At 39.3% G+C, this 25,439-nt stretch overlaps 1 protein-coding gene across 8 annotated transcripts in view; it reads right to left on the reverse strand.

The window, feature by feature from the left end:
- The window catches only part of NLGN1 (neuroligin 1), a 479,009-nt gene that overhangs the window by 317,838 nt on the left and 135,732 nt on the right, over window positions 1–25,439 (reverse strand). For 4 of the 8 annotated variants that reach the window (XM_054166806.1, XM_054166804.1, XM_054166807.1 and 1 more), the window contains exons 2-3: window positions 17,992–18,798; window positions 17,453–17,512 (exon numbers count right to left, since the gene is read on the reverse strand). In XM_054166806.1, the coding sequence (XP_054022781.1) occupies window positions 17,453–17,512; window positions 17,992–18,484 (553 nt within the window). In that variant the 5' untranslated portion in view covers window positions 18,485–18,798. The remainder of the gene's footprint in view (window positions 1–17,452; window positions 17,513–17,991; window positions 18,799–25,439) is intronic. The other 4 variants (XM_054166811.1, XM_054166810.1, XM_054166809.1 and 1 more) reach the window with 1 other exon arrangement.

Below are 25,439 nucleotides of genomic sequence, written 5' to 3' on the forward strand. Positions count from 1 at the left end.
TCCACACACCCCCCACACCTTTTTTCCCCCCTCTTGTATTCAAGACAACTAAGACTTTTAATCAAAGAGAGTGAATGTTCTTTCACTATTCACAAGAAAGAAGGGCAAGATCACATCACAGTCTGGATTACATCAGATTGGCAGCAAGATAAGGTCAATTAGGGATCAGATTTTTGCCAGTTTAGGTCCCTGCTTTATTACTGTCAGGAATTATTCTGATTCACTAAAAGAGAGCAAAACAATAAAGCCTGCCTACCACAGACCATAAAATGAGTATGGATGTTGAAAAGCTATGCTAATAGAAACACTGACATTAGTGCAGTTGCCTCTGTACTTCACACAGTCTAAACCTCCTTTAAAAATTGTCCAGGCCATTAAGATAACAAGAAATCTTAAGTACAATACTTCTGTTGCATCTGCTGCCAGAACAAGTAACAGGATGACTCCAAGGAAGACATAGAAGTTCTCTATTCTCTTCTTTGAAGGAGGCATTGGTTCAAACCAGACAGTCTGGATCCAAATGTGAGCTGTGCAAAGCTCAAGGTGAACCTCAGCTGTGTGGTTAAGGCCACTTTCAGTGAAGTCAGCTATCAGGAGCATCAGCTCTCCCTATATCCCACTAAGCACTTAACATCTATTTGAAGAGCCAGCTTTTCGGGTGTGTTGTCTCTGTGAAGCCTTGCACCAAAAGCAGCTAAGCACTTGCCAGGTGGAACAGCATTTCACCGGGGCCGGGTGCCAGCCCAGAAGACCAACAGGAGATGTGGGCAGTGTTCACTGTGCTTTCCCCACTTTTCCAAGAGTGTGACAGGTACAATACAGTTTGTCCTGTGGCTTCAGCATGTTTCATGCTACAGTTCCAATGTGAATCTAAGCTTTGTAGGATAGGTTCCTAATATTTTTTTCAGTGTTGAATGAATGTCGTTCTAAATACCTGCAAATATAAGGCTGTGCAGGTGACATACTGGAATTATAATTGAAACTGGTTTCTTCAGAAAAGCAATTAGCAATTGCTCAAGTTGCAAGAGATGACAGACTCAAGAGGACTGATGCCCTGGCAGGGATGTATCTGCAACTTACATTACAGTCAAACGTTCTGTTCTTTAATGCTGTTTTGTTGTAACAGGCAACTACAAGGTTGCTGATTATGTATTCATTCCTGTGTATAGCTTTTGGCTGATCTTTCTGTCCACAGATTTAAGATGCATGCACTACACTCCTGTATCTTACAATATTCCCTCTTAAGGTTAGTGAAAAGAAAGATACAGTAAAAAAGCAAATAAATACAATTGCGAGAACAAAAGCCAACAGCAATGCCTTTTTAGCTCAAGGTGAAATCACACAACCAAACAAATATTTGTCTTGCTCAGAATTCATGCAGTGATGACAATTATCCCTATTTTATAGTAACATTATAACCAGACTTACAGACATCTGACAACTACTTTAAACTCCCAAAGCAACATCCAGGGGCCTTTTGGTGTCTCGGTGTCACCCTTCCAGTCTTCAGCAAACTGTGGGACAAATCCTGCTCCTCTAATAGAAAATGGCAATGTTGCCACCAGGCAAGTCTTTAAATGAATGCCTGTCTTCAACTACCCCTGGATATGGCCCAGGTTCCATGACTGCTGTCCTCAGGTGCATGCTTAAGTGACAGGCTTAAATATGTGCAGATTGAGTCTCTGAATCAATTCTGCAGCTCTTCAGTACAATGAACAGCATTTGATCAGAAGATAAGTGATGCCTGAATATGTGGTCAGAAGCAATTTTAGAGCTGTCCATTGCACTGACCAGAACAAGGTGAGACAGTATGGCACCCAGACACATTGGGTTTTTTCTAGGCAAAAATGGGTAACTTTTTAACAGGTGTTTTTTAGATGCTGATTGTTCTATCACAGATTATGCCATTCAATACACTGTTATTTCAGGTGATCTCCATAGCAGCAGATGCACCATCTGGGACAACTGCACTCTGCTATACAATGTACGCTGACACATAATGCATAATACCATAACAAAGTCACCGGGAAATAATGTCAGCATCTGTGGATTTCTGTAAGCTAAGTCTAGCCTGTTCACCTTTGGTTACTCTGTGTTGTTTATGTACACTTTCACTCTTTGTGCTCCTTTCATGCATCTAAAAATAAAATAGCATTAGAAAAAAAAAAAAAAGGAAAAGGAGAGCAAGAGAGAGAGAAAATTATAATGGTTCTGCACAAGGTTAGGGTAAAAACAGCTCCAGTGGGTATCCGATGCAGCACTTTGCCATCACACTGCTGCCTCTGGGAAGGACAGAATTACAGCGGCTACTGCCTCTGGCCCAAAGAAAGCCCTGTGCTAAGGGGCTGGATGTGTCACTAATTCCTCTGAAGGGGCCATTTCCCATTGTTTCACGTGACATCTGGGAACAGTCACTAATTGGCACACGCAGCAACTAGCCCTGGTGGAGAGCAAGACTGGTTTGAACATGTGGGTCCCCATTTGAGACACACACTTGCCTCTGCCACCCATTGAGTCAAATGATTAGATTCAGGAGCTGAAAGAGCACCACTAAGACGCTGAGTGGTAAACACACAAATCAGGTCAATCCTTTTGCTTTCCTTGTAATCCCTGTGTGTTATTTGTTACTGGCTTTTACTGTTGCCTCTTTCTGCTCTTTGGGCACTCTGTGCACGCATCCAGGCACTCTTGCTCTCCTTCTCCTTCACACCATGTATTATGGCAATCCCTTCTTATCAAAACTCCTGCACCCTGCACTACTTTACTACAACCATTGGCTTTATATCTTCACCTCTGTTGTCTTTTCTTCGCTATAAATTCTCTAGATCAGGGAAGTTGTTTTCTCCAAGTTTGTACTAAAGCCTGTAAATTTACAGCACTCTAGGAATGTTTGATAACAGCACATAAATAATTAATAAAAGCTGCAGCAACTCTTTCTTTCTCCCTATTTGGAGGCTGTAAGGCTGCAAGACAAGAAAAGCAGAAAATATTTCATGAGCTAAGACGTGATTTGCACCCCTATGGGGGGTAACTGACTGACAAATACTTGCACTTAGGAAAGATCAGGATTAAGTCATTCAGGAATTAAAGACAAGAAACATTGCTTCAGCTACATGAACCCTAAAAGCAGCCCAGGAGCATCAAAATAAAATGTGATTAGAAGAATGGGATGCTTTAATTTCAGCTCCACAATGACACAGAAGGTTGGGTTGGAAGGGACCTCAAGGGTCATCTAGCTCCAACCCCCTTGCCATGGGCAGGGACACCATACACTAGATCATGTAGCTCAAAGCTGCATCCCGCCTGGCCTTAAAAAACTCCAGGGATGAGGCTTCTACCACCTCCCCTAGCAAACCTGTCCCAGTGTCTCATTACCCCCATGGGGAAGGACTTCTTCGTAACAGCCAATCTGAATCTACCCAATTATGTATTTTTTCCATTCCCCCTAGTCCTATCATTAACTGACACCTTAATAAGTCCCTCACCAGCTTTCTTGTAGGTGCCCTTAATATAGTGGCAAATGAATGGTTCATGATTGTGCAGCCATAAAGAGGTAGTAAATGTTTCTACAATGGGAAAAAAATAAATAAATCAAACACAGGAAGACTGAGAGAAAAAAACAGAGGGGGGGGGGGGGGAAGTACAGGAAAAAGGACAAGCAGTTTGTTCTTGTAGGAAAGACCATGCTAGAACTAAATAGAATAGCATAGCATAGCATAGCATAGCATAGCATAGCATAGCATAAACCAGGTTGGAAGGGACCTTCAAGACCATCGCATCCAACCCATCATCCAACACCATCTAATCAACTAAACCATGCAGCCAAGCACCCCATCAAGTCTCCTCCTAAACACCTCCAATGATGGCGACTCCACCACCTCCCTGGGCAGCCCATTCCAATGGGCAATCACTCTCTCTGTGAAGAATTTCTTCCTAACATCCAGTCTGAACCTCCCCTGGTGCAGCTTGAGACTGTGTCCTCTTGTTCTGGTGCTGATAGAAGACAGCTCCAAAATTATTTCAAGAAAGTAAGAATGGAGTTAAAAAAACCCAACAAAACAACAAAGAATGGGAAAAGATATTTATCTGTCTCAGGCAAAATTCTCAAAATCTACCAACCATTCAAATTCCCTGCATCTGCCTCTAAGTTTAGGCCTGTTCATCTTTTAGAGATGAGAATTTGGGCCTGGCTTTGTAAAACGTGATTTGAATTTCATGGGCGATTTTTATGGGGCCACCAATTTACCCACTGAGTGTGAACAGGTACAGCTGCTTTCCACTGGAGCACAATAGAAAGGACTTTATGGATTTCTGTGCCTCCAAAATAATCAATAATGTAATCCTGATGCTCATGTCAGTTTTGCCGCTAAATATCTCAGTTTATGAAGGCAATCAAGTACTTTGGCGCTGAAGAATAGTAACGGCACTCAAAGAAATTTGAACCTGAAAAGTGCAGGGACAAAACCAGAAGCCACTATGTCTAGCATTGAATGCTTAATCAGGCAAAACATCATAAAAACACAGCAAAAAAAAAAAGGGGGGGGCAGTAAATTACTTGATTTTAGTGCAGTGAAGTCTTCAAAATTAGTTCTCTTTTAAAACAGAGACATAATGACTAGCTTCTGAATAGATATTGGCACAGCAGGGCACACAAAAGCCCTGATTAGCTGCTGTATGATGGCATATTTAGTTAATATTTGTTCTATTTTGGTGTTGATTTCTGACCTTTCCTCTTTGACTTTAATTGGTCAAAATCCAGCTCTTCCTGGATTTATTTAGTAACAGATAACTGCTTTTAAATTGCCAGGATGTCAGGTCACATGCTCCCGATAAAGATGGGGACGAAGGCACATTGCAGGTTTTTCTTCTGTCACATTTTCAACTTCAACTAATTCTGAAGCACCAGGCAACAACATTGCTAACAGTTGCAACACAATTCTGATGCAACAGTTCTTGAACTAGTTCTAGGGAAAGGAAAAACAAAAGCAACCATGGACCATGCTATATCAAATCGCCTTCTCAGGAAAAAAAGAGCTGGTGTACTGCAGACACAAAGCTGCAGTTTGCAAACTGGCAAAAATATGCAGTATTCAGTAAGAAAAGAATCTGATATAAACTTGCTCTAGATCTTAATATTAGACAAAGCCATCAGAAGCTTCTCTGTAAACTCCTAATCCAGTGATAATCCTGCAGTTTTTCCACCTCTCTTCATTTACAGTTAATAAGATGGGAAAATATTTCACGATGTTTCAGAGCTCTAGCTGCTGCTGTAACACACTGTTTGAGAGCCTCCTCATGGATTGATTTACATCCACAACTCCTCTTCCAAGAGCTTCCTTCCCAAATTAAACATGCTAATGATTTTCTATGCAAAATTTAACAACCTAATAGGCTGAACAAGTCAAATGAAAATACACTAATTGTTGCCTTTGATGTATACTATTCTGGAAATTCTCTCATGAAAACAGCATATTAGCATTAGCTGGAGTACTTACTAGAATATATATTAATAAAGAAAAGCTCACATATATATATGTGTGTGTGTATACATACATATATGTATACACACATGAAGAAAAACTACACTGTAGGCTCCAGAAAACACAACTTAGAGGCTTAGTACTGACAGGAATGGCTGTTACACACTGGAAAATCATTTTCACAGGAGCCCTGAAAACAAACTACCGAAGAATGAATCACAAACTTTTATCTGAATTAGCTAGTGGTGGCTCATAACACTGGACTTGTGCAATAAAAGTAGTCAAAATAAGATTCCACAGTCAAAATCATAAATACAGAATGAGATAAGTGAGATAATAAAAAGGTTGGTGAGAGAGCAGGCAGCTTCCTGCCTAACCCCCAAGATCTGAAATGAGCTTCCCTGAGAAACTGCCCAATTGCTTTATAAAATCAGATTTCCATATGTATTCATTTTTTCACCTACAGTATAAGAAATAATGTGTTTTAGCCTATGACCAGCATCACAGAGAGAGATTTACTGCAGAAATTGGTTTATTCTGTCCTCCAGCCCAGTTGTGAGCGTGGGGCTTGGTGCCACTGCAGTCTTAACACATGTAAATAAACCAGAGGCAAACAAACAGTAAGAGCATAACTGTTCTCTAAAGAAATACAGTGGCATGAGATTACTTTCTATTGCTTTGTCTTTAAGAGTTTGCTTATAATGATTTGATAATCTAATCTAATTGATCTCTCCAAGTATTTCTATGGCTCTAATCACTGTAGTATCTGATTAGTGGAACAGATCCATACTTTATCTCCAGATTTAATAACTAAATCTATACTTGAAATAGAGTCACACAAGTTCACCAGAGGGAGAGGGCCAGATGCTGCTTAGCCAGGGGAGGAGGGAGGGAATGAGAAAAGGCCAGTGAGGTCCAGAATGACTGGAAAGGGACATTTGGCTTGGTGTCAAAGCATCCCTCTGCAACCAAGCTCCATTTAAACTGGGGTGACAGAAGTAAAGCAGGAATGTGGCATAAGTAATGGGGGCAGAACTGAAAATAAGCTCCTGTCTATGGCCTGCTCTCCTTCAAACTGTCTTCTTCATAAGCATAAAGTAAATGTAATTATTATTACCGTTTCTTTGTTCTCTTCCAGGGTAGCACTTCATCAGCCTGGAAATTATGACATTTCCTGAATGTGTTTCAATGGCTTCTTAACCTTTCTAGTTCCTGAGTGCCAGTACAATGTCATGCTGCACTTAAGAGATTTCAGCCGTGAAGAGGTTAACACCCCAAATTGCTAATAATAACAACAGTATTCACTGAGCCAGATAATCACTCACACAGAATTTCAATCCAAAGTCACTTAAAATTCAAAGGAAGCCACTGTATTTCTTTAAGGAAGTGACAGCATTTAAAAGAATATTCATAATTCAAACAACAGGCCAAAATCTGACTTACTGCTGAGCTTATCTATTTTTAATCAAGCGATATTAAGGGCCAGCTCTTGCTCCACTTTAGGTCAAGCCTAAGGTAGAGCATTGTGATCTGTCCAGATGCCCAGGTGATGGACAGAGAGGGGGGACAGGCAGACCACTTGCACAGTGCAAATATCAAGAATGGAAGGGATATGGAGCATTTCTGGTAAATTCCTTGGGTTTTTCCTCTCTCCTCTGACTGCTGCTTGTTTGTTGTGCTGATACTCAGCCAGACTAGCTTGTAATTGAGTATGTCAAAGCTCTGGGCAGAAAGACAGCAACTAATATATGTTAGCAAACTCTGGAGAGAAAAATAGTTTCTGCTGCTATAAACTGCAGGGTGGAATTGTGCACTGCCTCCTTCTTGGTCTTATTTTGCCTAAAGGGAAAGAGCCTTTTATTCCTATTTCTATGCTTGGTTTGCCCACTGCCTGGCAGTGTACACCTGCTTCAATGTGTGTGTCAGGAGCCTTCTTTGCTGTCAGATTTGACTGCTGCTTTCAGCTCATCTTCTGTCTCCCAGCTCACCTCTGCAAGCGAACGTCCCTCTCATGCCTAAGCACGATTCGGCAGCCATCTTTCAAAGATGTCAGGAAAAGACACAAAATCAGGCTGTCAAAAACACATGACTGCTTTACAGTTCAAGGGACAATGTTCCCTTTCACGTGTGAACGACACGGACTATAACGCACAGAGAAGGGGATGCCAGGGAGTGATTTCTGCTAACAGGCCAGGATTTGGGATGGGGGAGACATTTGCTGTGACCCCTTCAGCAATCATCCATGTCTCTGTAAAACTCATGCTCTCATTTCCCATGATCTGGGCTCAAAACGTGCTAGGCTGTATCTTCAATACTTGAACTGCAGCACTGCAAGGATTGCCAGCTAATCAAGGGTTTCATGGCACTTTAAAGAAAAAACAATCAACACATCTTTTGCTTCTTCCTTTATGTGAGACTTCATCTATGGAGATTTCATCTGTAAGAGGCTGCAGGTGCTTTGGCACTAAGGTATAGCAATTATTTTTTGTTTCAAAAGTTATTGTTTCCAGCAAAAGCAATCCATTTGTCATTAACAAACGGCTCAGTTAATGACTGAAAAGTGTGGAAAACAAACCAAATTCTCTTTCCTGTTCCACACAGACTCTGTATGAATCAGTTAACAGCTGTGCTGAGTTTAGCATCACAGAGAAACAAGGGAAGGACTAAGATTTTAAAACCTAGGCTCACAGCCTGAAGATTTCTTGAGCAATTTCAACAGCCAAACACAGCAATATTTCAAGAATTGATGAAAAGCAGTCTTGGAGTAGGTAAATGTGTAAAACCTCCTCTGTGGCTCACATAAGTATCTTAGAGCTGGCCTTCAGTAGCTAAACTCAAGACATTTTTTTGTAAGTCCAAATTCTTTTTTGCACTTTATAACAAATATGAAAGCAGATGAATCTATATCAATTTTGTAATCAAATAAGACAAATTGTACTAGCTTTCCTTTGAGCTTTCAAATCTGTTTCTGCCTGTGTATACATATATATACACACACATACATAGTTAAATGCATGTCTCGTGTTCCCTTACCACTGGATCTATCTTGCTAAAACTATTGCTTTGGGAATAGAGATTCTCAGAGACTTAAATTCAGGTGAGCTGGATCCAGCTGGTGAAAGGTATGTTTGGTTTGCCTCCACACTATGTTAGCACTAATATATTAAAGATTGAAAAGGAAGGAGTTGGTAGAAATAATAATAATTTAAAAATCCCTGCCAGGGCAGTGGAAGGGAACTTGACAAGAGCAGTGATGCTCAGCTTCTGGTTAAAGTGCAGCGAGTCCTTTAAAGTCCCACAAACACATGAGCAAACGGAACAGTTTTTGTGTGGGCTGCCTCTGCAAGGTATCTTGACGCAAAGTGATACACAGGGACAGTTCTTCTCCATGCCAAGGATGGGGCAAGGTAAGACAGTATTGTGACCTCCAGGCTCTCCTGCCTCTTGGGACTTTGTTTCCGTTCTTTTGTGGGACATTGAAATACCGCCTTAGAGTAGACCCTGCAAACCCTCTGTAATCAGGCTTAAGGAAAATTGATTTGATGTGAATTAAGCGAACCAAACAGGTTTGTCTAGCCTGTCTGAATGCATCTGAAGTAACTAGGAAGAATGTGCATGAGTCATTCCCCTAACAAAACTGGGAGCAAAGACTGGAGGAGGAGCCCCAGCTGGTAGGTAGGAGGTAAGCAGCCGGGTACAGGAGAGATGGGAGGCCCCTCCAGCTGGTTTGTACGTAGCTCCAGTCTGCCCAGAACCTCAGCCCAATAGTGGGGCTGTCTTTAGAAGCAAAACCGAGATGGATGTTGTGGTAAGGGTGGCTGTATGGTTGCCAGTCATGTCATAGGTATGCTGTTCTACAGCCAGCACTTCACAACACACTAGATTAGATGTAAAAAACCAGATTGATAAAAGAAGTTATATATGCCTTACTGTCATTAACTGAAGGGAGACAGGAGAGATCATCTGTACACTACAGAAGGTTGACATGAAAGAGGATGAGAGATCTGTGATCCTGAGGGTTTGGTAGATTCTAGCATATGTTAGTCATGCCAGTCATTCCCTGCTCACTCTGGGGAGAGAAGGGGAAACACTCCATAGGGTTCCTCTGTATTCACACTGCTTCCTCCACCTCCTGTACTTGAAGAATCAAACAAGAGGATTTTTTTTTTCTTTCCCCAGCACCTGGAGTTGCTCTATTTGGACGTTCCAGTATAAAAGCAGATCACTGAAACTCAGCACATAATGAGAACCTCCCTCTATTTAATGGAACTTTTTCATCTTCTTGAAACAACTATCAGGTAAGTTTTTCCCTCTGCATAGAAGAAGGTTGCCTTAGTACAGACTGTGCTCGCATGTAGAACCTACTTTCTCAGGACTGAGCCTTCCAGAAAGATTCAACAAGCTGTGAAATCTTCTTACACAATGCACCTTTCCATTAATAATCTGCAGACAGTTTTTAGGTGTAGGATTATAGGGAACAGAAAGTGAAGACAGAAAGGCAATAGAGACAAATCCTTTCCCATGAGCTCTGTGAAATCTTTTCTCAAAATAACTTTGGAGGGGTTTTACTGCCAGTTCATAATGTGGATGAATCACTTCTGATATTTCTGATAAAACAATATTCAAAACTTCAAAATCACTTCCAATTCATTTATGCCACCACTTAATTAGGGCTTCAGCAACATGTTACAAGGACGTCATTATCCCCTATAATTGTATAATAATTACAATTTTTAATGAAATAATTGCAAGTACACTAGATGTGTAGATATAATTATGGTAATTACATAAATACCTGATTTTCAGCTAATAATTAAAGAAAGCCTTTATTTAAAGGGTTATATTTAACAAATGGAAGCTTTCAGAAAACAAATACAAATAACAAATGGCTGTCTCTCCCCTGCAGATTTCACCTTGCTGGATTATCTCTCTGTGATTTTCCACATGGTATAAAATAAGGATTAAAAAAAAATTATAATTAAATATTAAATCAGATTGAAAGACCTCAGTATTTCACCTCTGCAGGGCACAACCCCAAACCCTTAATGTAGCTGAGGCCTAAAAATGCTGTAGCTCAGCACCTCACAAGACACTGAACTGTGAATTACCATCAAGAGAAGGAGGATGCGAATAATGCCCACAAGAGCAGATGCATCATATGCTGATTCCTCTGCAGTATAAAGGGGCAGATCCTGGACCACTAGGAAATACTTGGGAAGAGGCCCATGTGCAGAGCAGTTCCTGACAGCTGCTGTGGGACTGCCAGCCTTCCTTCAGGGCACAATCACAGCACTCCAGCACAGCTGCTGCTGCAGCTTACCAGTCATACTGGCTATGATCTTCTCCTGGAATGTGTCTTTTTGGTCAAATCTACTGGCTATACCCTAACAGAGAAACCCTACAGAAGATGTATTCCACCTTTATCCCCTTTTGTGGACAGACCTTTACAAGGCAACAGTATTTCAATAAAAGAATTTCTTTCAGAGCTTTACCAGCTGAAGCACCAGAAATTCTTCAGCCAGGTAATTTTCCTTCTCTTCAAACACAGTTCTAAGTCTAATCTTCTGTGTGTTTACTGTACTATACCACCCTTTGTAAGAAGCATATGGAAAACTCTGCCAGGGCAGATTCCGATTCCTGCTGTGATAGCATAAAGGGATATTAAAAGAATTCCCACAGTAGAGGAATTAGCCACATGATTTACTGTTGCTGCTGAAGTGCTTCAAAACTCTGGAAGGAAGAATCATCTGCAGCACCTGCACTATGCCATTTTCATGTGTCTTGCAGTTTCTGCATTCTCTTAGAGCAGCCCTGTGATGGCACTGATTCTGGCCAGAGACCACTCCGGTCCTGGCGATGTGTCAGAATATAGGTGCAAACATGGCTTAAAGTCAGCTTCTTCCCATTTCCCTTAGCTTTGAATTGTGCAAAGTTGCTCCCCTTTTTTGATTAATCTTCATTATTACAAGCATGAGAAAATAAAATAAGAGATATTAGTATTAAATCAGAAGGAAATGGCTTGATATCCCAAAAACAAATCTTATTTATGTTAAGCTCATTAAAGCAGTTGGGTTCTGAATGCAGAGTATAATTAATACTATACATCAAAGAGGAGAAGACATGTAAATTTGACAACACAGAGTAAGTAAAAATGAAGAGGGCTAAAGAATTATAACTGAAAATAATTTGAGGGGGAAAAAAAAGGTAAGTTATCCTGTAGCAATATTCAAGTTATAAGCAGACTATTAACATTATAATTGAGATGATACTTAAGAATGGTTTGACACATGTTAAGAATCATGCTTCAAAAAATATGCAAAGTATACTAAAGATATTTGTACTGTGTGTATTATAAGGAAACAATGAAATGAAGAGCAGGAACACAGAGGATAACGAAGGACTGAGAATACAATACAGAGGGAAAAGTGACCCAAAAAAGCAAACAGGAAATAAGCTATTCAAAAGTCATCTCAATTACTCAAAAGTTCCTCTTGAAAATGTACAAATATGGTTATATGGCCTTTTAAAAATATTTGTCCATTCTGGATTTCAGTGATAAATTAGAAAGCAGCAGATTGGAAGGCAAACCATCTCACAGTTGTTTACTGAGTACAACTGGTCCAGTCTGAGAAAGGCCACGGGAAGAAGCACAAACCAGTTTTATCCTCCTTACTGTCATCAGGGTAACAGTACTATTTTAGAGCCTGTGTGTGGGAGGATGTAGAAAATGAAAAGCAAGCAGTAAAATAACGGACAAGGAATGGAATTAGATCAGAACTTAAGACCTGTTAGAGCTATAAGCACTGTCATGGTATATGAACAAAGCAATGACAGCACAACAATTCTGTGGTCAGCAAGAGCCCAGAGCCTGAACAACCAGACATTTGCAGAGGACTCTGACCAGTGTTGATGGCATTTAAGATGACTGGAGTCTTAAGAAGCAGTCTGCAAAATCTTCTATTGTCAAGCACTGGCTCATCTAAAAAAAAAGACGACTGTGGAAAGCACATCAGAGTTTAAGCATTTTATTTTATTTAAAATATGACATAAACCTACTGCACATCTTTGAAAAACGCTGCTAACTGACACTAACAGCTTTAGATTGTGAAAGGATGAAAAGATCTGTACAAGACAATGTTTGCTTCATTATCTTCTTCCTTGTATTACTAGTATAATAAGAAATACTGCAGTGGTGTCTGAGGGATGAAAAACAGCAATACAGTGCTTCAAAAAGGAACAGTGAAATGGAACAATCTTGGTGTCTTCGTGCATAGCACTAAAATTCTGGATTATGAACTACATTTCTGCCTGATGATACTGCAGGGATGAAATCTGGCCTCACAAAGCCAGAGGGATGATGAGTCAGGAGGGAGCGAGGGTGAATGGGGGCAAAACTTCAAAGGAGTGCAAGTAACTGCTGATGCAAATAAACTACAGACAAATAAGTCATTCTGAATTTTCAAAGTGGCCTAGTGAAGATATGCAGCCTTTGTAATAGCTGATATACATCAAAACATACACTAGGGTAGCTCTGTGGGCTTTGACACTCCCACTCAAGGCACCACAAACCCTGGTAATGGTCTGCAAATACATCTTCTTAGCCTATTGTCAATATTTTGACATAGCTCTGTCTACAGTGATGGAGGCTCACACCTTAGATTTCATGCTTCTTCTTGATATGAGCATGAAGAAAGAATATTTCAATCATTTTTGACAATATACTACCTACAAGTCCATTACTTTGATATTCGTTTCTACATTACATGTTTAGAAAAAATAAGGATCAGATGACTGATTGGCAAACTTTGCCAGGGTAAATAAGCATTCTAACAGGTCTCAGCTCATCCTTTTCTGGTTGATTTCAGAGCAGAAGCAGGCATACCAAAAGAAGTTAATTTAATGAAGTCCAGAGGAACTGTACACGTCGTATTAATTCCTTTTCCCCCCAGAATTCGATGATAAATACACAATTCTAGGATAGTAAAATGGAATATTGGAACAAACACCTGACAGAAGCACAGGGCAACAGGCAAAACTGAGCTCTTTTCACTTCTGCTTATGTTTGTAAAAACTATTTCATATTGCTAAGCTTACAAGCCTTACAGTTATCAGTGCCATTTATGAATCACAAGTGATACAAGATACTCTCTGTTGAAAACAATGAATGATCAAAGCAGGGTGAGATAATAGCACTATGATTTGTGTTTCATTCCCAACAACGTATTTGTATGTAAGTTCCTATGCGTCCACAGTAACCACAGCCATAACCCAGGAAGTATGGTGTTGGGAGCTTTGCTCTGAAAATCAAGTAGCCCATTAGGAGGCATAAATATTAATAGAGCTGTCTAATCCCACACTCTCAAATGAGGTAGTTCAGATCATGATTCTTTGCATTTAAAATTTATTCACTGCACAGACTAGAATAAAAAGCAGAATCTATTTGTGAAGAAGTCAGTGATGTTGGGCGGTCTCTTAGCCACTGCTAATTCCTAAACATAAAAGTAAGGATCAAGTGATTTCTTTCCTTATTCTACTCCCAATTCTCCTACAAATACTATCGTACCCAAAACTGCATGTGCCTAATTCCATGGCATTGAGTACGTATCATATGCTTCATAAAAGCTACACCTCCACCTTTTCACATTCTTATGTCTTCAAACAGTATGAATGCTTTCGTATGGGTTCACAAGATCATAGCATCATCTCAAGCGCAGAACTTACAGTTTCTGGGGTTTCTTTCAGTGGTCATATTAGTGATAATTTTCAAATTTTCTCTATCTAGCTGTCATTAAAGTAGGAAACTCATGAGGCAAAAATGTTGCACTGCAAAGAAATTAATATAGAGTACCAAAACCCAAGAGCCATGCAGCTAAAGCAGGACGTACAGTCTGCCTAAGAGATAATAAGTTACCCTGTCACTCTGGGTCACCAGTAAAATATTAGTGCTTTGACTGAAAAGTAAAACAGAGATCTCAAATACTAAACAGAGCTCAAAACCATTCAGGTATTCCCTACAAACGATGCAAAATTTTGTCAGCAAGTCCAGGAAATACCACATAATCAACAATAAAATTAGTATCAGTCAGTAAAAATGATGCTGCCTACAATACAACCTAAGTTCTAGTAACATTTAGAATGATGGAACATAGCCTCTAAAAAACAAAAAACCAACACAAAATGAATTAGATGCCTTTGCACAGATTTTCTAAAACCAGTTCCAACAAACAGAGAGGTTTCTGCTCGTATGCATACCCACAACGGAATTAGCAACCTCTGACCTTCACGGGCCTGAAGCAAAAGACACAAAACCAGATGATCTTCCTTTATCTATTGAATCAGGACATGGAAGATGAAGCACTCTGAAATACAGGCATCCATATTTAGCAAAAAGCATCCCAGTCTGTCTCATTCCTCTCCACCCAGCTCTAGCCTATCATTCTGTAGTCCCTGCAGTGTGCGTATCCAAATCTCACCAATGGCTGGTAATGGTCATAATGCCCATTCCAATCTCTAGCATGACTCAGGGAAAGAATTCCTTTCACTTCTGTACCTATCAGGTTAATCCTTGTTCTTCAAAATTTTGCATTTTCTCTAATCCCTCAGCAGACTATTAAGTATAGACACCAATTTATTTATCTAATTCAAACTATTTCATGTAATAGGAATCACACAGTATACAGCACATCACACCACATGGTTGCTGGTTCAGTCACTTTGAACTTATATATCCTTTATTAATTAAAAAGATGCTGTAAAAGCCTACCTCTTATTTTTGTGTTTTCTCTTTTCTTTTTATTTTTAAATTTGCATCATTAAATGTAATGAAATCACTGCAACCTAAAAACTGCTGCAAAAGGCAAAATGTGAGGCATTTCTTCTTTCTCATACAATACCAATGCCACTTCCCAGCTGCTGCTGTGGTGACACTGTGACTGTTGCAGCCTTGTCTTATGATGTGATTCTTTTTTACTACTAGGTATGGGGACAATCCAAACCAAAGATAATCTTAGGTTATGTACAGGTGAGTGGAGCACAAGCTACTCAGAGAACAGAGGTTACTACAGCTAATGCCAGCTGCTCAGGCTGAAGGTATTCAGGAGTTCTCTTCAGCTGTCAAGGAAAGGGAAAAGGTAAGCTTCTGCTGCTTTTTATTGTGCAGCATGTGCAATGAATTTAACTGGAAAGGTACCTACTGAATTTCAAGCAGCTCTCTCTTTATTCTCCTTCAGGCTCACAGGACAATAAACATGACTTTCTCATCTACTGGGCTCTCCCTCCCTTTATTTTTGCGATTTTTTTTTTCTGATTATTTCTTTTTAATATTCTCTCGTAGGAAAAGATGCTTGCTGAGAACAACGATGGAGATCTGCATCTTTATTTATGACTTTGTGAATCAGCGTCTGGGTGATAGGAAGTGAAAGTTGCTCAGCTAATTACACACGCTTGATGAACTGCGTAATAACTGCTGCAGCACTGCACATTAATTGAATGCATATAAATGACAGCAGTTATTCTAACTTGAATGATGTGTGAAGAAGTGATGTTGCTCAGAGTACCCTGATTATCTTTGTTTCCAACTTTGGGAATCTAGCTTTATCGACTGCATTTTTACAGCACTGAGCAAAAATTCCCTGATAGAAAACTTTGCAAGCTTGACACTTTCAAACCAAAACACCTTAAGCCACTGAAAGCGCATTTGTACATCTAAAAAAGCATGCGCTGAACAGCTACAATTAACAATGAATAATTAACAACTACCTACAACTAGCAGTCAGAGTGGTAAGAGCAAAAACCTTGGAAAATATGGCCACTGTCATGTCAGTGCCTAGATATCACCTTAAAAACTTGATACAGACAACAGAGTTGAACTTTGCCCACCTTTAAACGATTTCCTGCTATGACACCTTCCTAAAAGGTAGTTGTCTGGGAGTGACAGGGACATGTAAAAAGTGATATAAAACCCCACGGGTTACGACCGAATATGTCCACACTGCTCTGTTTACCCTTAAAAAAGTATTCTATGTAGTCCAACTATTAAATAGCACATTATTTTCAAGAAAATAAATAATTTCGTGTAAAACAAACACAAAGTAGTAAAAAAAATTGGTACTTTAAACCAGTATCAAATGCCTACTTCAAAACATTACCAAAGTATCTGTAAATACTCACATGGAACCTGCAAATATTCATAAGGAATCTGCAAATGTTCACAAAGAAATCTGCAAATTCTCCCATACCATCTAACACAAAAAAGGGTAGAAGCCAAGTTTCCAAATGTTCCCAACGCAGCCTGTCTTCCAAACTTCCATGTCACAATATTTTAACATTTCCCTACACCCCTATTAAGGTATCTTTGGCTTTACAAAGAGAGCTGTAACCACGTAATGAAGGAAATTAACGCTCACCTTTAGAAGCGAGTAAACGAATAAAAAGGTGTTTCACATCTGTGTTTCAGGAAAGTTAACACTGCTCTGGGAAAAGAGGCTGTATCACCTAGAAAGGCAATGCAGATTTCCAGCTCTGCTTTGCTATAATACACCCCAGCCATTACGCTATACCACTGGAACACAGAGCTGTGGAGTCGTGCCAGCAACTTCAATGGAAATTGTACCCAGCCCCAGGCGTATGAGCTACCTCCTATGCATGCACACACCACACACTGTATCTAGATATGAGCGACAGACACCTCCTCTGAACCACGAGGCCAAGACAGAGCAGCTGCCAATAAGGCCGGCATGAGACAGTGCAAGAGAGATGATCAGGTGCAACTGAGTTCAGGCTTTACAAACGTTATCTTCCCATCTGCTTTACACAGTCCTCACTGTAAATACCTTTCTGGCTTCATTAGGACAAGACAGTCCCTAACAGTTCACAGCATGAGCAAATGAGCCTCTTTCAGCTGTATTACTCGTTCTTCCTTTGCAAGGTTTCGATCTTTCCCCCATATTTTTTTTGGTCCACTTTATACATACCTCCTTTTCTACAAATTTTCTTGCCGGGTTTTCTGGCACATTCCTTGGATATTCTTTTGACTGAAAAATGAATAGAAGACTAGAAAATAACATGGAGCTCCATCACAGACAGTAGGAGCATGCAACACCGCTATCTAACTTAAATATGACCTGCTTTATTAGGTGCGGAAGATTCTCAACTTGTTGTGCCTGCACATGCAATGGATTAAGACGTTGATGCATCTTCCCAGAAGTCAGTGGGTGGCAATGAGAATTAGGTACCAACTTTGACCTAAAAATACACGTGCTGTGGGAGAAAAAAAAAAGGAGTATAGACAGAAAAACAAACAGACAAAAAAAAACAAACACCAAAACAAACAAACAAACAAAAACCCAAACAAGGACAGATGCACACACAGAGAAGCAGCATGCATACATGTAATAAGCTGGCATGCAAACAGAGAAAGCCATGCGTGCTACCAGTACATGTGAATTAATATTGTTAGAACGTAGAACAGGAAAATAAGAAGATCTCCCTGTTTCGCCTGCTAGTAACTCACCATCCTCGGTTGGGACATAGATATTTAAATAGAGGCAGTCTTCGTTCTGATCTTGTACATAGGTGGAAACTACATCCAAGTTATTAGTAAACCACACGGGAAGCATGACTTCAGGCAACCTGCCTTCTATAATGTTCTGGGGACACACTGGAGCAAACTGAGTGGTATTTTTGATATCTGCCCAGGGAGACGGAGGCTCAGGAGGTTGAAAGCGGCGCTCCCCGGTCGGAGGGGCAGCATACGGAACTCCAAGAAACTGAATAACGGGCCCCAAAATTTCATTATTTAGTTCCTTCTTAATCCCTCTTATCTTGCCAAAGTTGGTGGTCACCACTGGGTTGGTATCATCCAATTTTTGGGAGGACACAGCTGCAGCGTGAAGCAAAAATCCAAGTATAGAAAAAGCAAAAGTGGCATTGAATCCCATGTGTAACAGGCGGACTATCATCGCTCTCCATACACAGTTCAGCCACATGGATCTTGGAAAGGCCATGGTCCCACATTAGTTGTGTAACTAGGATGAAGCAATCCTGGTTTGTATCCACTGGTGTAAAAAAAGGGCAACCAAAGGAAACAGATCAAGTTTCCTAAATAGGTGCCTGTCAGAAAAATCTCAAAAGGCTTTTCATGTGGTAAGTATCTTCCATTGATTTCACACTTATTGAAGCTGCATCTTCACTCAGCACTATTTATCAGACTACATCCTATTGACAATTCTGTTTTCCATAGCAGCAATATGAAGAGAGCAGCCATCTACTGCAGAATCCCCTCTTATAAATCAAATCCAGTTAGCCGCAGGTCTATATCCTGGAGAAAATGAAAATAAATCATTAGTATGTGAGAGCTAATAGGAGCAGAGTGATAACTAGATGTTTCACAAGTTATTTACATACATTAATAGTTGCTAGAGTCGTGTAAGTAAAATTCCAGTAGTTTATGGGTCCGCAAAATGGTGAGTGAGACACTGATTATTTGGTTGTCTATAATGTCACCTGCTGAATTTATAGTGATTTTGCAGAAGAAACAGGACTCACAGAAAAGACTTTATTAAAATCACCTTTTAAGAATAAGCCACTTGCTGCTAGGCTACATTACATAAGTGTTTGTGTTAATATTTAACTTAATCAGCTCATAATCAATTTTCACCTTGTTTGTATGAGTTGATTTATCAAAATTAAAGTAATTATTTCTTAAAGCAGAAGAGAGGGAAATTAAGATAGACAGGCACACTGAAGATTCAGATGCATTTTATTTCACTAAAAGCAGATTCTAATCCATACAGACTTTTTGTTAAGTTGAAAATAGAACTTCTGATTAAAACATTAAGGCAAGCAACTGTAATATATTTGTAAGGCTAACATGAATCACTGTGCTTATTCCTGATAACCTGAATTACCATAGTTTATGAGGTTTTCTTACTCAACATGTTTCTGATAGCTGATGAAAAACAGTGAAGGACCAAAATGTGCTCCCACCAATGTGAAGAGCAAACACTGAATTTACACAGGAGTATAGTGGGACATCATTGGTTTGGTTGTCACAAAACTGATTTGGAAAAGGACAGGAACAGACAGTTTAAGAGCGAAACTGTATGTCACAATTTCTGCTTGACAGAAATTATAATTCCTTATAAACCAATGACTTTATAGTGAAAAATGAAAATGTATGACGTATGCTCTCAATCCTAACCATCCTTAATTTGTAACATAAACCATAAACATTCCCACAGGACAGTAGAAATCTTATCTTCCATATACCCACATGCTGACTGAACAATATCCCAGAAAAACAATCAGTTAGGATCAGAGACCGTATAATCTCAGATTCCAGATCCTATTTTCAACTACTTCAGCTCAGAGGTTGTCACACAAGGCTGTGTTCCAGAACTTCTGAAAATTGCTCAGTGCATATCATTACATCTTCCACATTCATGTTAAACACATTTCCAACACGACTTACAATATCCTATTATTCAAGATGCAGTATTATATACAACATGGCAGCGCAATCTTAACGCTCCCTATTAAGCAGTGTGTAATGCACAAGAAACGTGTTTGGCTTTGTGTAGGAAACCCTTAAAGCCACCTGCTTTTGAAACAGCATTGGCAGCTTTAATGAGAATTGTTTTTTTATCATGGCCATACACATGGTAGAGAGAATTCAAAAGAACGGCTTGTCTAATAGTCAGACTACCCTGCAGTTTGAGTTATTAAAAAGGAGATTGTAAAAGCTATATAGGACAGCAGGAGATTTGGTTCATGTCTAGTGTTCCTTTAGCTCTGAACAATCTATCTCAGGAGGCAATAAGGAGATAGATGAAGCTTTTCTGCAATTTTCTCTCGTCCTTTCTTTCTCTGCTAATTCTAACACCTTCACTGTGAAACTACATTAACAAACAGGCTTAGATCCTTCATTCTCCAGCTCCAAATTCTCAGCATTTGCTGGAAACACACCAATTCAGCTGCAGAAAATAATTCCCCAAACTTGTTTGCATTCAGTTTAATAAACTTACACAGAATGGCACGCAGACGATTGCCCCTTGGAAGACTGCTGCTTTGTTGCATTTCAAATTTTGAAGGTAGTAGTAAATTACTTTGGAAAGAGTAAAGACAGTATACAGAGGCGCCAGAGCAGAAGGCACCTACTACAACTTTGCTTTTCTGAGTTGAAGTACAGTATGTCATGGAAAGATGGACTCTTATTCCTCAGTGGTACTCAAAAACTTCCACAATTTCAACCTTTCCCACTAGGTCTTAGAACCCACATGCTGGTTGTTGAGACTATTCCTGTCAAAAGTAGAAAAATGTACTCTTTCTTCTTTCTCAACCTTGTAAATAGGGGAAACGTAACCTCAGTAGACCTCCTGCTAATTTACATGGCCTGGGGAAGGTCTGAGGATAAACCAAATTCCCCTTAACTGCACCAAACTACAGCATGTTTCTTCATATCAAGATGCTGAGTTGGTTCAATGTGGAAATTTACCAAGATGCTGCTAATAATTCATTTAGCACTTTAAACTCTTAGACCTGTTTTCAGATCTAAGGCAACTTTTTAACATACTTTTGAAACCTAAAATGGTAAATGACATATAAATTCAAAATACAGCTGGCCTATACTTTTAAGCTTGTCCATCAGCTGTCTTACCATTGCAGCTGAACAGCTCTGCTTATGATCTAAAGTTCTGGTTTGCTTCCCATGGACAAGGTTTTACTTTAAGGCAGACAGAAGACTGAAAACATAAGAATATAAGACAATGCTGGGTCTGGCTATTCCTAATTAATTAACTATTGGGTAGTATACTGCTTCAGAGAATAGATTTATGAGCCATAGATGGCAGAAAACTGTAAAGCGCTTGCAGAATTGGAATCAACACATTGTCATTGTATTTGTGACTTGAATTTTGGATTTGCCTTTTCCTTCCACAAGCCTTTCTTTTTAAATGGCTAAGTAACATCTTATTTTTGAGACTGAGAGGTCAAACATTCAAGACTGTCACTGGCTGCCCTGAAGGTATAGCATTAAAAACACCAACTCACGCAAATAAAGAGACTGAGATTACTCAAACCTTTCCAGACTTTTATGCCAAATTTTTATTTTGAGCACTTGGTGGAAAGGCAAGCAGAGAAGCCAGCCTGGAGCATGTCTTACTTGTTGAGAGTCACAGTTGGACCTCCAGCAGGTGAACTGCATAGGATTTTCTCTTGGTATCTGGACTTGACTGAACAGGCACCAGTGGAAAGAAAGATAAGCAATAGAGAGGAGCTGGAATGATCAGGGAGATAGGCAGGAAGATAAACTAAAAAGTAATGATGATCAGTTTGGGGGAAGCTTCAGCATCACAATATTGTGGATCTGAGGAGGAGGAGAAACATTTTCAGATTTTATTACGGTCTAGATGTGAGGATCACAATTGTTCCCTGTGGTAACACAAATGAATTCTACTGTAAAAGGTATTTGATAAAGTCTTTCATGGTCTCTGAAACAGTCAATACTATACAGAGGGGGTTTTTCTATCATCTATTATTTTATTATCTTCCTTTCTGAATTTAAATTACTTTATAGCTCGGGTTTTGAAATACTTCAGAGAGGCATTTAGTATGCTGAGGAGTGAACAATCCAAGATAACTTCAGTGCATTTTTGCATTTCCAATGACACAGGGCATCCCACAACAGGCCACATCTGCTGCAAAGTGCAGCAGCTAAACTCCTCTTTGTTACTCATGCACAGAGCTTCAAATCTTAAGGGATGTCTTGAACTGAACTACTTGTCAATAGTTCCAATGGATTAATAAAACCTTTGGTGGCACCCAAGGCTCCTGGCCATATGCCAGCTTTGGCACACATAAAGGCATTGTTATGGTATCTTTATGCCACCAGCTGTTTTCTTTTTAGCTGAAGATGTACTCTGTGATTTGATATTCATGCTAAAAAAATTCCTTTCTACCTCAATTTTGCTAGTAAATCCCAATGGCACAAATATACACAGAAAGTGACTGTAAGAGTTTTGAACACCACACAATGCCACTCCGTTTCAAAACACAAATGCTATTTTGCAGAACCAACTACATTTGCATCCATTTTTACTTACAACAGTCTCCACTTAGAACTGGAGGCCAAAGATGTTTCATGTCTCTAAAAAGAAATACATGTTCTAAAACATGCTACTCCGCCAAACAGGAATGTGGACAGTAGAACAGGAGTCATCAAAGGAATTACTCTGACACAGGGTGAGCACTAGGTCACTGTGACAGACCAATTGTAAACATGATCAGACAAATCCTCAAGAGAAAAATCACAGAATTTCCCATCTCTTCTTTCACTTAAGGAAAGCATTGTGTCAAATACAACATATTTACTCTCTATGGAGCAGTAATGATTTTGAAACAGAGCCTGCTCTTGAATATTTCCATAAATGCTTGGTGAAGGGAAGAAATTTACATGTATTTAGCTCAAGAAATTAACTATTCAAAAACCACCAGATGTATGAAATTTTACTAGAGAAGACTGCAATCCTGAACACATACACCAGAGAAGGGGCCAGCTCTGGTGGGGTTTGGTTAGCTCCCACATGCCAGCACCCCACGTGACAGCAGCTCCAGGTCTGGAAGCTTCAGAAAGCAGCTACAAATCCAACCCTACCGAGATGTACAACCTTTGCTGAGATTGCCAACATTGGTACGAATAAGACATTACTCTGATGGGGTCACAGTCCCATGCCACATCAGTATGAGCTTACAAGTGTTATGCTACACAGGTCTGCAAACAAGGCAGTGGTAAGGATTTCCAGATGCTACAAGCTGTGTAAATATATCACTTCTAGATCAGAGAGATTGATCCCTCCATGCCATACTCATATTTACTTCTCTTTAATATTACATTCTGTACACAAAACCTAACAACCACATTAGTAAAAATTACAATATTTAAATAGAGTATTCAATGCAGTGGAGCACACCTTACTGCAAAGTTGAATTAAACTGACTGGACTCATTAAATTTGTCATGCATTGTTCATCATTAATGTATTTTTATTCTTCCCCATTAGTGGGTATAATCACTAATACTAACTCATTACTAATGATTATTTTCACAATCAAAAGCTGTCTTTAAATGCTTCCTGCAAGTTGGTTTGGCAAAAATAGGAAGATTTCTGATAATAGTTTTCTATTAAGCTAGTTTTGAACTAGACAAATGGAGGGTCATGTAAGTCATCTTATTTTCCATTCATTCATATCAATAAATGATGTTCTTAAAATAGCTCTACTTCTTAGCTGAAATAATTGTTTATATTACCAGGAGTTGGGTACAATTTTTGAATGTGGACTATACCTGTTTGACATTTTGCACAGTATGTAGGTAACGAAATGGTGATTTTACCCATAACAGAAAGAATGGGTTACTCTGTCACTTATGTGTAAAGTTTTAGACAGCTAAGTAATACAGATTTAAATTAAAAATGACAGGTGCACTGGCTTGGAATATAATGGGCACTGGAGTGAACCTTTATTCCTTTTAGCAGCTTACAGTTAACTCTTAAATGGACCACACATTATACTCACTTTTGAGTACTCTAACTATTCAGCTAAATGATCAGATGGCTATTCTGTTGATGGCAGTAGTGTGCTTCAGGACATGAGGATTCCCTGACCTACTGCAGAAATTCAACTGAACTCATGTTAATAAGAGGTCATACCAGAGGAAAAAATATCCCATATATTTCTCATTTGAGATCTTCAATATTGAAATCTGCATATTGTATGTCATAAAGTCAAGTGGATTTACCTTGCTTTGATTAACACTTTATAAAACATTCACATGCTTCCCATTGGATTCCCCTAATAAAGTACACTAGAACCCACTCAGAGCCATCTGAAATGAAGTGGTCTTTTGTTGTCTCTTGCAGGGAGAAAACTGAGATATAGAACTGGTAGCAAAGTTTATTACTTGATACATATTTGTGGCTGACCCTTGGTTCACTGGGGTTAATCATAGGAGAAAAGTAAATTGGATTTTGCTTGCTACCTTTAATATAATTGTAGTATCAACAATAATACTCTCTCCAATGCTACTCCCTTACCTAACGCAATCTTTCAGATCAGATTCATAAGAAAGATACCACTTTTTTATTTTCCTGGTTCTGGGGCATTAGGAAATCAAGGTTAAAAAAAAAAGAACAACACAAAAGCGCACACACACACACAAAAACCCAAACAACCAACCAAACAAAAAAACTAAAATGCAATTTTTTGAGAGAGAACTCTGAAAACAAAGATGCTTGAATGAACTCAGATTTTGCTATTGACTGGTTTTCTATCTGGATACCGCACAATATCAGTTCCAAAACATACAAAACCCTTGTTGCAGACTCAGAGCAATAACTAGCTCTTCAATAAGATAGACTGAAAACAAAAACAAACAAAAAACCCCAAACCAACAAGCAACCAACAAGAACAACAAAGGGGAAAAAAGGAAAAGCAACAAAACTCCCAAAACTCAAACAAAACAAACTTTCTTGTGACACAAAAGCCAGCAAATGCTTTTCTTAGTTGATCAGATTTTGGTCTCAATTCCATCAGGGTAACTGAGATCAAACTCATCATAAAATCCACAAAGGTATAAATGTAATTTGTTAATCACAAGCATGACATCTCTAACTCAACTTTGAAAGTGCTCTCAAATGGTGTCACCACACTTTCCAAAACTGCAGAGTGCACACTACATTTCAAGTGCAATATTGGCATTACAGGGATCTATCAACTCAAGAGTCCATTTCCTGTGATGTAGCATTTTGTACATCTGTGACTTCACTTGTGTTTGTTCCAAAATGAATTTCATGCTTAACTTGTTTTTCTTAATTAAACTTCCTTTAGCAGTTTCTAATATGTGCAGTATTAAAACTCATTAGTCCCATTCATGCCTGCCTGTCATTTTTGGCTTCATATTCATGTA

Source organism: Dryobates pubescens, chromosome 13 (assembly GCF_014839835.1).
Source record: "Dryobates pubescens isolate bDryPub1 chromosome 13, bDryPub1.pri, whole genome shotgun sequence".
NCBI lineage: Eukaryota > Metazoa > Chordata > Aves > Piciformes > Picidae > Dryobates > Dryobates pubescens.